This window comes from Pteropus vampyrus, unplaced genomic scaffold (genome assembly GCF_000151845.1).
Source record: "Pteropus vampyrus isolate Shadow unplaced genomic scaffold, Pvam_2.0 Scaffold82, whole genome shotgun sequence".
NCBI lineage: Eukaryota > Metazoa > Chordata > Mammalia > Chiroptera > Pteropodidae > Pteropus > Pteropus vampyrus.
Window position 1 is genome coordinate 5,073,750 of NW_011888863.1, and position 14,500 is coordinate 5,088,249.

A 14,500-nucleotide genomic window follows, 5' to 3' on the forward strand; every position below is an offset into this window, starting at 1 on the left:
CTCAGTATAATTTCCAGCAGGGATTTTCAAGAACCTTCCATCACTATAAAGCCTTTTTTCACTTTACACAGCGGAAGGAGCCCCACACCAAGAAACATCACTGTTCCTTCAGCAGGTGCCACACCCATCTGCACTTACTCTTGTGAAATAGAGGCCAATATTTCTGTATTTGTTACATCATCTTACCCTTACTGTTATGTCTTGGAACAAGTAAATAAAATCATATGCCAAACGTGAAGTAGATATGCATTCTTCTCCGAAGCTGGTCTATAGCTTAAATTGCTAAAAGTGAGAATGGTATGCAACAACAAAACCTCTAATACTATTATCATATAGATATGGATATACTGCAAGCCTAATCATGTTCTCAAATATATCAACCACACAGAAAAAACCTAAGAGAACAAGTTTAAACTAAATTCTGTTATTAATCCTGTTTTAACACTAAACAGGAAACAAACAAACATTGTTCGATTTAGGCTTATATTTTTAAGCTTTTCACAACACCTTTTTATGTGACTAGCAACGCAGTGAAAGGTCACAAAGCCAAAACTAGAAAAAAAAATGGTACTAATAAGAGGCTCCACTCTTTAAACTTTATAAGAATTAATTAATTTCATTCTTGATCCAAGGTCTAAATTGGGTTTCCCAATTTCAGCACTATTGGCATTTTGGGGAAGATGGTTCTTTGTTGTAAGAGCTGCCCTACACATTGCAGGATCCTTGGCCTATCCAGTTTTGACAAGCAAAAATGTTTCCAGACATTGTCAAATGTCCCCTGGGGGGCACAAATTTGCTCCATATTGAGAACCACTGGTTTTGAACAGTGTTCCTCAGAGTAACCGGGCTTTGTAAGATTACAGGTCAATAAACTGATCCAAAGATCAAGGTTCACAAATCTTTAACCAGGCAGTCCTCCACAAAGGAGGGCGACATGGTTCACTGGCCCCCTTTCTCTGGGCCATGCTCTGAGTCATCTGCCCTATTTACATTCTCTTTTCAACCTGCCCCTTTTCCATGTGGATATGTCACAGTTCAGGTAAGAACCTGGTCGCATTGCAGAGGAGAGGGGCAACATAATGGGAAATTGTTTTATTGCTTTTCAGTCTCCCAAAGCAAGGAACTTCTGTATTTTGATGAAAGACTGGGTAAATTGGAAAACCATATTTAAGAAACAGTATTTTCAATTCGGTCTTATCGTTTTAAGCTCTAAGCTACTTCAATGAGGACAAGAAAGAGGAAGAAACATTAGCACCAAACTGAAAAGAAAAAAATTAAACAAATCAAAGGCAAATAAGAGAAGGGACTACATCCAATATATTTTGGCTCAGCGCTAAGATTCCAAATTTCATTCTCAGTAAGAAACTACAAGTAAGAAGCAAGAGCTTGTCTTCTTGGTAATGGAAATGCAGTTCCTATAAATGGCTCTGACATGGTTCAGAATGTGGCTGGAAAAGAGAACAGCCTAGCACTTGCTAAGGAGAGGGTTTCCTATCCCAGGGCTCCAGGAAGTTTTGAGCATTTCACTGCCAAGAAGCCTCCTCTCTCTGGCAGATGCTCAGTCTACACACACACACACACACACACACACACACACACACACACACAGCAGAAATTTCCAGGGGACAGCATGACCGTTGTCCCACAGAAGGATATGCTTAGCTATACATACCTATTGTAGGAGAGAAAGGCCAACAGAAACAGCAGGCATGCTAACACGTCAGCTCTGCCAACAATTCCGGCCACCTAGGATGTGTGAAAAAAATTGAAAAATAAAAACCTGAGAAAATTACTTTCAGAAAACTATTACAGAAACATATTTGACTTTAGATGAATGTAATGCATAATAAAATAGAAAATACATAGTTCTTCAAATTCTGATACATGACAAACCATCTCTGGTTATCATGGATATATCTAACAATAATTATCTAACAGAAGGATAAAAAGAAGAAGAGGCAATATTTTCATGCTTAACTTCGTTTCTAACCTTCCTTCTATAGAAGGTTAATTTGCAGCATTAAAGTTTATTCATGTATTGGTTTATTCAAAAATATTTTTTGAGTACTAAGTGCCAAACACTGTGTTAGTCTTTGGGCACCAGAGTGCTAATGAAGCAGAGGATATTTACAGAGAAAATAAGTTGAGGAATCAATAATTTTGATGAGAATGGAATGAGTATGAAATTATGATTGGTATATGTGAGTATATGTGCATGTGTTGTGTATTTCTAAGCTCTGTCACTGAGAGGGCCGAGAAGCAAAATACCCCAGTGGCAAAGAGCCATCTTGGCACTAACTCAAGCTATTCCTCCACTAAAGAGAACACAGATTCCAGGGCTGAGGCTGAGGAGATACAAGAGGAGCTTGGATCATCTTCTCATGTTAGAAAATAAGAAAGTCCTCAAACACTGACAGGTACATGTCAAAAAGACATAGAGGCCAATGAAAAATGGCTCCCACTGATCAAATACGAGACAATTTTAACTTCAAAATAAATAAGAACATTAATAAATTATAAACCATTGAAAAATCTGACATCCATCAATGCATACCGATAATAAATATATGAATGGATGGATGGATGGATGGATGGATGGATGGATGGATGGATGGATGGGTACATGTATAAGTGTATACATACATATAGTAAGAAGTGAATAGGAAAGAATGGAGAGCTCTTCTTTACATTAAAAAGTCAGTTGAATGTAGAGAGAGTAATGCAATTGGAAAATAGCCGTTTTGCTTCCATGAGAGTAAAGACTGGATTGAGTAAAAAACCTCACAAAATATCAATGGATGCTGAATCCATTGTGAAAGTTTGATGAAGTAAAAGATATTTTCATGGCTTCAAAATATTTCTTCACTGATTACTTATTAGCTAGAAAAATAAAAAGAATAATTATATTATGGAGAAAATGTGTTACACTGCATTACATCTTGACTGGGAAATCGAACTTAACCTCACAAATAAAAGGCAAATGAATGTGGCATGCTTCTGCATGTGATATCCTAAGAAGGGCATAACATCACCTATGTAGTATTTCAGCCAGGAATATATAAACCGAAATATAATCATGAGAAAACATAAGACGAACTCAAAACCAGAACATTGTATTAAAATATATAAATAAATATATTTTATATTAATAAAGTATAAAATGTAGTAATTCTATATTACTATTTCGTAACATTAAAATCTTATTATGCTTCAATATTTTCTAATTTATATCGTGATTTACTAATTATGTCACAACTCATTATAATCTATCATAATATTGCATATAGTATATTATTATATATTACAGGTATAATGTATTATACTTACATGATATACTATATATGCATATATTTTTCCTTTACATTTATATACTTTTATATTTTACATATTTATTATGTATTTACATATAAGTTATATTATTTTATTTATATCAAATTTTAATAAACTATAAGTATAAATCATATATTATAAATTATATAATACGTAATATGCATCATATATTTATATCATATTTATGTTATAATTATATATGGCATATATTATACCATTATTGATTGCAATATCATAAAAAATCATATTAATATCATTTTATATTATGTATATTCTAACAAATTTTAAATTATATTTAAAGCTATATATTACATTATAGAGAGATATGAAGGCTGGTAACTGTTCCAAACTTAAGAAGACTAAAGAGAAATGATGACTAATGACCTTAATTTTAGAATAAAACTAAATTATTGAGGTATAAATGGACATAAATTATGCGACCTGCTCTCAATGCTGCAGGAAAACAAAAAATTTTTTATATATTGAGGACGAAAGAGAAGAAAAATGATAAAACGAATGTGACAAAATTTTTTAAATTGATGAATTTGGATAAAGAGTATATGGTAATTATATTTTTTAAGTTTGCTATATTTTTAATGCGTTATTCAGAAAAAGACCAAAATGGAAGAGGCATGGGAAATAGAGGGCTATTATTTTGCTACTTAAAATGCATGTGCATTTCTCTTAACTTTTTGAAATCTGAGAAATAAAACTGTAAAGGAATAAAACAAGGTATGTCTCAACGAATGCTTCAAAGAGGTCAAAGGCCACATATGAGCTGACTCTTAAAGATAAGGAGAATTTCCACAAGAGGAATGAACAGTTTTAGCATTTCAGGCACAGAAAACCACATCATCCAAATCATACAAGGACCTGAAGTCCACGGCATATTAGAGAAACAATGACTAACAGCAAAAACTAGTTTCCTGGGAAATACAGCTGTAAATATTCTCATATAATGAGCACACTTTGCAGTCATAAAGGAGAGGCGATGACACACTCATAGAGCTGGACCATGCCAAGCTTGAAGACAGACTCCTCTTGCCATGTGACTGAGACTCAATTTTGTTATCTTTAATTTGATATTTGGTTTTGTTATCTTTAAAATGAGTATACACCCCCTACATCATGTACTGTTGTAATTAATGAGATGATATGTATAAAGTGCCTGCTCAACACTGGTGCCCTTCTTTCTTCCTTTTTCCTACAGAGAAAGGGGGTCAGACTCAGCACTGAGACAGGTTGTTATACGTGACTTATGGAAATTATCTTTTTACTTTAAGGATTATGTATATGATGTTTAACTTATTAGATAATCTAATATCTATTAGTTAAAATAGAAATAAAAAGTAATTCAATTATATACCTACATATGGATAGCAAGTCACGCAAGAATAAAAATTTTAGTCCAGTCTACACCAAGAGAAACCTGGACATGGCCAGATAATTTCATTGGCAGTACAGAGTTGAAAGCCATTACCTAATGTGGCTGCTTAGACTATATACTCTTCATTGATCCATTAACCTATGAAGAGCTTGAGTGCCAAATCAGGAGGACTTCATGACTCAAGGGAAATAGGCAGTGACAATATGGTTGTCACTTCAGTGTTAAGGCCAAGCTCAGACTCATAGTCTATAAAGCAACGACTGCACACAGTTCACCTATGAAGCTCAAATCTGCTTGTTCAGTCTACACCATTATCTCTATGAGCACTGAGCTCGGTACCAACCGCAAGGCCTCCTGAGGGTTAAACAGAGAGAACAGCTAGCTAGCAACAAAGTCTTGGGATAAGGCCAGGCCTCTAGGCCCAGAGGAACACCCATCATAGTACAACTGATGTGTCCCACTCAGACAACAGCAAGACCTGCAAGCTCATATTGGGCACAGCAAGCTGGAATGAGGCAGTTACAAGCTAGGCAAGCATAACTAATGCATTAAAGAAGCCTGAAGCCCTGCTTCTCGAATTGCAGCCAGTTAGTGCTGCTCAGAAATAGCAGCAGCAGCAGAATGTGCCAGGTGGATGTGCCCAAATATAAAGAATGTAGTATCCCTTGGAGCAAAAGTTAAGAGGGGATGTTAAAATATTAGTGGCTAATACTGATAGACTACTGCCAATTTCAAACCACCAAGACTTCATCAAATACCTATTCTATTTCCCTATTGAGCTGGGGTCTCTGGGGCAAGGGAGTTAGATGTTTGTCAGCAACTGCTATGTGTTTAGACTAGCCATTCACTGTGATTCAATTAGTATCATGTTCAGTAACTGCATGTTTTATTCCAGTCGACAAACATTTTCCAAATGCCTCCTTATTGCCAGGTATTATGCCAGCTGGAGAGATATAACCTACCTCAAGGAGTTTAACATCTGGTAAGGAGTCAAAAGAGCATATTAATATTAATAATACAGAAAACTGCATGTATCATAAAAAGGAGTAATCATTGCCCTGGGAAGACTCAAGGGATTAATTTTGACTGTAGGATCTGGGAAGGCTTCATGGAAAGGCCGGCCTTAATACACTGAAACTTAAAAGACGACAGACAAGGAGGGGGAATGTGAAGCCTGGGCCAGAGAGGGAATGCAGAAGAGTTCCAGGCAGAGGAAAGAGGTCTGAAAACATATGGGGTGTTTTTGGAAGGGAAGGCCTAAAGAGATGAGAGCAATGAGTAAATGAAAAGGGGGCGGGAGTGGGCAGTGGGAAGCTAAGATGGAACGTTAAGTTGGAGCCCCTTTGGCTTGATTCTGTGACAACGTCAGCTGAACAGTAGGGTATTAGGAAGTACAAAAGGACTTGCTCAAAAATAAATGAAATGGATAGCATGTATTTCTGCCTCATGCTGCAGGTTTCCATCTCCAAGGGGATAGTTGTAACCGCAGAACTGTGTCTTTAAATATTCAAACAATGGAAAAACATCAGTGAATTGAGTAGAATTTAAATAATGTAACATTCAGATCTCTGAGCAAGCTTAACAGAATCACATGTGGATATTGCCAATTAAGGAATTAATTTGCTCCCAAAACGTATTACTTCTTAGGATAACACTCATAGGATTTATATAAAGTATACTATATGTATAGTTATTAATCATTTTATCTGCAAGGATGAGTTCTATTAGTGTCAGACAGAGCCAGGAACATACACTTAATACATGGCAACAGCTGAAGTCTGGGCTGACTGATTAGATCATTACCATTCTCTCCTATGTGCTCTTGTCCCAGCTCTGGAAACGTTGACCTTAACTTTCAACTCCATGTGTCAGCATTTCCTACTCTTGCTTTTGACTTAAGTGCATTCCTTCAGAACCAGTAATGTCTTTAGGATGATTAAGTTTTAATTCTCCTAGGAGAATTACAATATTTTTCCCAATTTCTCTACTGATTTTTCTCATGATTCAGATTCAGAAAAACATATAAATTTCCCAAGAACTATACTGTCAAGAAACCCTTCCAAGAATTACAGGCCTTAAATGAAGAAAGGTCTGGGTCTACCTGATTCATTGCTATATGCCTGCACTGAGGACTACATTACAGTCTCACAAATATTTGTTGCAATATCGAGTAAATAAGTGAATGTGTTCCTGTCTACTTAAATTAAATTGGAAATATTTTTTCCCTTTGCTGGGATTCTTGTTTTATTACAACATATTATATTGTCTTCTATGTATTTTCATGTAGGTGCTTTAGCTTTTCTAAGAGACCGTGAACCAATTGTAAGTAGGGAACCTGTTATCTACCCCCTGGGCACCCAGCAGAATACCTGCAACAAGTAAGTACTCGTTAACTATTTGCTGATTACATAATGAATAAAGCAAATCCTTAATCATATCAAAATGTTTAACCTAAAACCCTTCCACTCCATAATTTAAATCTTCCATTCTTCCTGAGATAACTTACGTTCCCATTTTTGTTTTTGTTTAACAAAGGGGAGCTATATCCCTCACGAACTCTCCCCCCCACCACTATGGTCCATTTTATTTTTTAAAATAATTTATCACTATGTCTTCTATAAAGCACATCTTTTTTCTATTTCTCTGTCCTCCTCCTTAGAAACCTGGACTAATATCTATAATTAAAAAATAGTCTCTTGATTTTACTTCCTAGTATTGATTGTCAATGTAGGTTAAATTTCTTTGCCTCTTTTTTACCTCTCTCATCTCTTTGTGAATGCAAATTGTTTCTCTAACACTTTTCCCTAAATAAGTGTCCAACCCTTAGACTCCTTTACTGTTGTAACTGTATTAGCATGGATTATTTTTTTATCAGTACAAAAGTTTGCTGAAACTCTTTTTGAAAGGCCATTTTGCTAATAGAATTTTCCTTTTTTATTTAGAATTCAACCTAACTTTATCAGCTCTTGATCACACTACCAAAGGTTACCTGCATTTTATGTTCTCCCACTCTGCAAGCAGAGAATTAAGACTGTTTTTGTTCCATGCATTTGTTCTTTCCTGCAAAAATCTTCCCCAAGACATTCTTATCACAGATTTTCAACTGTACTTTAAAAATTATTTGTCAGAAATGTAACAGTGTCTATGGGCTTAGATTTTAAAACTGCCTTTGACCCAGCATCATATATTCTACATGGCTAGTAGTAGCCTTTTATTAGTATTTCTTTTCACATTACATCCAAAAAGAATATTAAAAACATGTATCTCTCTCATCTTTTAAAATTAATACCTAAAATTTTTCATCATAACTTTAAATACTTGAAAGAATCTAACCCCCTACGCACTGTAAATATTGACATTTTAAAATAAGGCTTGATGTTACGGTTTTAAATTTACCAAACGGAATCTGAAATGTACCATAGCAATTTGAAGCTCATCATTTACCATTTATACAACATGAACAAGATCTTCTTTAAATGGTAGACATTTACACCCTTCTCCCTGAACTCATATTTCCATTTTATTTCCCCCTCATCATTTCTTCTTAACGTGTTATATACTTATGCTTCAAACAATTTTATTGCCTCTCTCTATAATATAATACATATATAATTACATTTATTTTTTAAATGTCTTGTGACCATAAATTTCTGTTAATTTTAAAAATTTGTATTATTTTATTAGCATTAATGTGCAATTATTCAATTCATCATAAACAAATTAGAAAAAACTGATAAATAATCATCAAATATAAAAATACATCTCTAAGTAACAGATATAGCAGCTTCCTTTTCAATAAATTTAGTGGTCTATGGTTGACTATTACCTTTGTTAGAATAAGAAAGCATGCAGCACCAATTCTATTCCTAGCTTTCATCTTTAGACTGTTCACAGAAATGAAAACAGAACTAGCCGTAATAGCTGTGACTTCATTCTTTGAACACAAAGAATGTGATCTATTATCTGCAAAATCATAGTGATCTATTATCTTACATATCATTTAATGACCTACCAGCTAACGATTCAATCAAGTCCTCCTTTAATTTGGTTGAAAGCAAATAATTTAAGCATACCCATCACTGGAGTTACCTGTCATCAGAGTCATTCACTTTCACAATCTCTTAGAAGGACAGCAAAAAGGCTTTACCAAGACTTTCCAAAAGAACTGTTACTTATACCACACAGCCTTCCACTTAAAGGCAACTTGTTCAGTCTAAGATCCTCAGAAAGAGCTGGGAAAATAATCTTTAATAATGTAATTTTTTAATAAAGTGAATTTTTTCTTAATCACTTCTAATAAATACAATTTTGTCAAAATGTTAGGTTTAAGATTTAGAAATTTGTTTGTGGAAAATGTCCATATTATAGCCTAACTGGCAAAACCAGTCCTCATTATCAAACCAAATAGCCAAATCAGACTTTTTGTGTCAGTTCAAATGAATATATTATTATGCATCCCCATGATAACCATCTCACTTCTGAATTCAGAACTCAATACAGGATACCATACCCTACTTCCTATGCCATGCTCCATGCTTCACCGAAATTTGTATAAGACAGAAAGATATGTAGCCCTACTTTGGGTTTATTACACGTTAATTGAAGGAGGCTTTGCTGACACCAAGACATTAAATTGTTTCTTTGTAAGGAGCCTTGGAGGTTTGTATGCCTGGGGCATAGTAAGTTTCTGATATATGAGAGACCTTCCTCCCTCCCTCCCTCCCTCCCTCCTTCCCTTTCTCCCTCTCCTCCTCCTCTTCCTCTTCCTCTTCCTCTTCCTCCTCCTCCTCCTCCTCCTCCTCCTCTTCCTCCTCCTTCTTCTTCTTCTTATCTCTCTCTCTCTCTCTCTCTCTTTCTTTTCTTTCTTTCTTTATTGAGAGAAGGGCAATTGAAAAGAGAAAAGGGAAAGGAGAACCAATTTGACACCTTTACCCCAGGTGTGTTCTCAGACAGATTAACTTTAGGAAAATATCCAGATGCAAGCTGAGGCTCTGGAAATAATCCTTTGAAAACTGTGTTGTCCGTGAACCCCTTGGAAAGTTTTCATCTACCTCTAGCAATAGACATAAAATAAACCAACTGTGGTTACTGAGATAAGAAACAAGGTAACGTAATAATTCCATCTCTGAGCATGATTAAGTCAATATTTTAAAGAGAGCCAGATATCTAAACTATCTATTTTTCTAAATAAATTCATCATCCACAAAATAACTACACTTCCAATACCTTGGGAAATTTTTTGTTAGTCTCCTAAGTCTGTTTTTCTAACTTGAAGAATGTCAGCCTAACTTCGTGTAGTCTTCCTCCTAGCACTTATAGTTCTGTCACAAATATTATAAATATAAAGCAGAGTGAGAAAAGGTAAAATATAAATGTAGAGCAGAAACAATGACCCAGCATGATAAGTATCTCAAAATGTCCTTTGCTGTTAAAAACATATTAGAACTTAAATTTTCTGCAAATAACAAAGTGTAGCTATTTATTCCTACCTACAATAATAACAGTGGTTAATTAGAAAAGCAGTTAAATCCTGGAGATGCAATAAGGCCATGTGAACATTAGAAAAGAAATGCTGTCAGGCAGAATGATTTGTATTAAATATAAACACTTTAGTAAAGCGTGGAATTAATATGATTTAGAAAAGGAACAATTTTGTTTAGTTTTCTTTTCTTTTTTTGGTTCATTATTTCACTGAGTTCCGAGACTCACCGCCTCAGTGTGAATAGGATGCACAGCAAAAAGCAATGCTGTAACAAAAGCAAGTCCACGATTCTTGAAGACAGTTTTGTCACAGGTATACATCAGCACAAGAGTCACCAGGCAGTGTAAAATTACATTTACTGCATGAAAGTAGAAGGGGTTCATGCCAGTCAAAAATATGTTTAACCTGTAAAAAAAAAAAAAAAAAAAAAGACAAAAACAAAAACAGTTACACACAGAGCATAAGCACAAGGCAATCAGAGGGAATCCATCAATAATTCAAATAATTATTTTTAATGACTTCCAACATCAGGTTACTCTACATATTTGAGTATCCCCTTTATTCTATCTCAGAATTTTCCTATCTGCGGAAATTATTGCAAATGCAATACAATACTATTTCAGAAAACTTTGTGGCCTCACCGGGAAGGCAGACAGATAGGTGCTGAACCTGCTGTCTATGGCAATTAACCGCCCCCCCCACCTCACCCCTGCACTATACTCTTGCTCCACTACCAGCTCTTCCTAAGCAGCTGAGTGTCCAAAGGCAAGTCTACGCTGGAGATGAGAAAGAAACCACAAGGCTGTGACTATGGTCACAGTTGGACAAACCAGGCATAAATGTGTTCTCTCACCCACGATGCCACCAGGAACCAAATTTCCAGATTCTGCACCCAAAATCATCAGTAATTACCACCTACACAAGGGGGCTTCAGAGCACCTACAGGCTATTAACAACTGCAGCTGAAATTAAAAAGACGAGCAGAAATATAGCATTTAAGAATTTGTATTAAATGTTTTCTATCATAAATTCCCACAGATCCTAGAATTAGAATTCTAAGATTATGATGAAGAAACTAAAAATAAAACCACAAAAGGAATTTTATTGTTCAACATCTTTTAAAAAATACTTTCCTGAGATAGAAATGCAGAACAGAGACACTTCTGAAAGTTGGTTTAAATTTAATAACAGGACATAATGTCCCGAATTGAGTCTGTAAGGTTATAGAAAATATACAGTTGTATAGAGTATGGTTCTTTGGGGAGAGCAAATATACCCTAAGTGGTATTGCCTATAGTTGTCTATACTCCAGCCAATTTCTCCAAAACGGCAATCCCACATCTTTATTTTCATGCCCTTGATCTGCTTGTTACAGAAACACTTCCTCTTTGCCAAAACAATTAAGAATGTAAAAGTCAACTTTAGCGATGACATATGCATATTCTAAATATTTGACTTGATTCATACAGAGTTTTAACTTACAGAATTTTAAACACTTCAAGCTTTATTTGGACGCATGAATCTAAATGTCATAGTTTTTATCTGACTCCACTTTCACTCCTGCCGAAGTAATCATGGTTCTAACATGGCTTAGAAAAAGGAATCGCTGGGTGGGATCCAACCGCAGGGCTCTGACGCCAGCTGTGCTGGCAGACCCACTAGTCTGCACACACACCTCAGCATCCTTAAGATGGGAACTCACTCAAACAAAAAGAGGAACTGCCAGTGAACTAGGGGACTGACAATTCTAACTGAAGAAGGGAGAACAGAGTCCCATTGCAGTAAAGAGGACCCACATATGGTGATATTGCTGCTGGAAATCAGAAAGCTAGGGATGGTGGAGCTGTGAGAAGGGTAAGACCAAGTGCCCATCCTCAGAGAACCTGGGTGGGTGCGTTTCGCGAAGAGTCCATCCCCCTGAGGTTGATTTTACACTTCACCAGATTGAGCTTTTCAGACCAACTAAGCCATTCAGTTAAAATTCATTCAGACTGGTGATGATGAGAGAAAACAGGTCTAACAACTGGTTTGGGGGGTGAGCATACTGGAAGGTCTAGAAGTTGTCAATATGTATCAAAGGCTCTAAAAAATGCATACCTTCTGACCAAAAACTCCACTTCTAGAAATATTGCATAAAGAAATAACTGGAAAAGTATTCAAATATATATACACATATATGTGACATTGTGATATAATAAGAAATACATATTTTGGTCTTCATCCTGACTCCTGGTCAGAGATTCTAAAACCTTTGTAATTTCCTAAGAAATAAAAGTGATATTCTAATATTTGATCTTTGGCCCTGGTTCCTGACACAGAGCTCCTGAATTCCCTGAAATTCCCTAGGTGATAAAAGTGCCTTTTGTTCTAATGAGGTGACTCTTGGTCGGTTTCTGGATAGCTTCAAGATGGGGGCTGGTCACAAGAAAGACCAAGTCATGATTAGAAGCTTGGAAATTTCAGCCCCACTCCCCATCCTCCAGGGTGGGATGAAGGGTTGGAGATTGAGTTAATAATCAATCAGGTCTACATGATGAAGCCTCCATAAAAATCTCTGAACTACAGAGTTCACACAGCTTCCAGGAAGGTGAACACATCCATATGACAGCAGGGTGGTGTCCCTTACCTCCACGAGCAAAGAAGCTCCTGTGCCTGGGACCCTCCAGACCTTGCCTTCATCTGACTGTGTACCTGTATCCTTTATCATATCCTTTATTATATAATAAACAATAAACATAAGTGTGGGCTTCCTTGAGTTCCGTAAGCCATTATCGTGAATTACTGAACCTGAGGAGGTGTTGTATGAACCTCTGATTTATAGTCAAGTTGGCCAAAATATAGAGAACCTAGGGACCCACTACTTGTGATAGGCATCTGAAGTCGGGGCAGTCTTATGGGACTAAGCCATGAACCTGAGGGATCTGATGCTAACTCCAGGTAGGTAGTGTCAGAATTAAATTGAAATGCAGGACACCAAGCTGATGTCAGAGAATTGGTCAGCTTATTGTAATAATCTCACATATGTGGTGTCATAAGTATTGTGAGTGAATAGAGGAAGAAACAGAAGTTTTCAATGTACAATGCATCTTGCTGTATAAATTATACAAATGACAATACAGAGAAGGTAATATATCTAATAAGTCAAATCCCTGATGTATTTGACTATTTCCACAGATATGATGCTTTAGATCATAACTTTGGATTACAAATAACAGCACTGTTTTTAAAAATGGACAAAAGACTTGTTATTTTTCTAAAGTATTTGTTATTCAACCAGTTGAAAAGTAAAAGGCATCATCGAAGATGATGTTATTACTATATCACTACATTTTTATGAGGAATTTAACACACATTCCTTTGCCCTTCTAAAAATGATATAAAATGCTAGGCATGTGTCATCTTTCTGGTCCATATGTATCATAATTGAAAATGTGCAGGTGTCATCCACATAGATTATTACTTCTGGGAATGGGTTTAGGAAAGTGAATTAAATTAAATCCTAAATTATAAAAATAAATTGCTGAATGGGGAACTACTATGGTAATAAGGTAATGGCAAGAAAGCCCTTCATATGGTACCTAACATTGGTGAAGCCAAGCTTTGAGAAATCACCTAGAATCTAGAGTTTGGAGAGTTCCCCACATGACCAAAAAAAAAAGGAGAGTGAACTCTCCAAACTACAGTAAGTGATCTTGAGATGAAATGATAACAAAATTTTAGAACTATTTGTGAGCAGAAAAAAACCTCTGGTTCTGGAAGCCAATATGAGTTCACAAAAAGGAGGTTTCACTAATTAAACCTCACATTTTAATAGGACAGAGGATGTGATAGATACATCACATCTTCATTTTAACAAAGGCGTTTATCAATATATCTCGGAAGCTCCTTGCACACAAGATAAAATAAGACAGATTTGTAGTAAACACAAAGGGTGGTGAATAATAAATCAATGTCTCCTTGGATAGAGATCTCCTGTGTATGTCACGGGATTCTGATATTATCTCTGGTCTGTCCAGTATTTTTATCAAAGACTTAAATGAATCTTTAGTGTATGCCCACCAAGCCTGCTGATGGCCTGTAGCTGAGAAGGAGAGTTACTGTACCAGGAAACTGATTGAGATTCACAAAGAGTTTAAATGCCTGAAATTGTTAGTTAGTTCTAACATAGAATATGGGTAAGTGTAAAGATCCACATTTGGACATGAAAGAGAACAAAATACTTGCAATCAGATTAAAACATGGTATTGTCTAAGGGCTGTTAGTTTTCCCAAATTCAAAGAGTAATTGTGTCAAAACAGACC

General features: G+C 35.8%; 1 protein-coding gene across 1 annotated transcript in view; it reads right to left on the reverse strand.

Moving 5' to 3' along the window:
• The window catches only part of TMTC1 (transmembrane and tetratricopeptide repeat containing 1), a 244,594-nt gene that overhangs the window by 226,469 nt on the left and 3,625 nt on the right, over positions 1-14,500 (reverse strand). Inside the window, exons 2-3 of the mRNA XM_011363119.2 lie at positions 10,427-10,604; positions 1,673-1,746 (exon numbers count right to left, since the gene is read on the reverse strand). Coding sequence (XP_011361421.2) covers positions 1,673-1,746; positions 10,427-10,604 — 252 coding nt within the window. The remainder of the gene's footprint in view (positions 1-1,672; positions 1,747-10,426; positions 10,605-14,500) is intronic.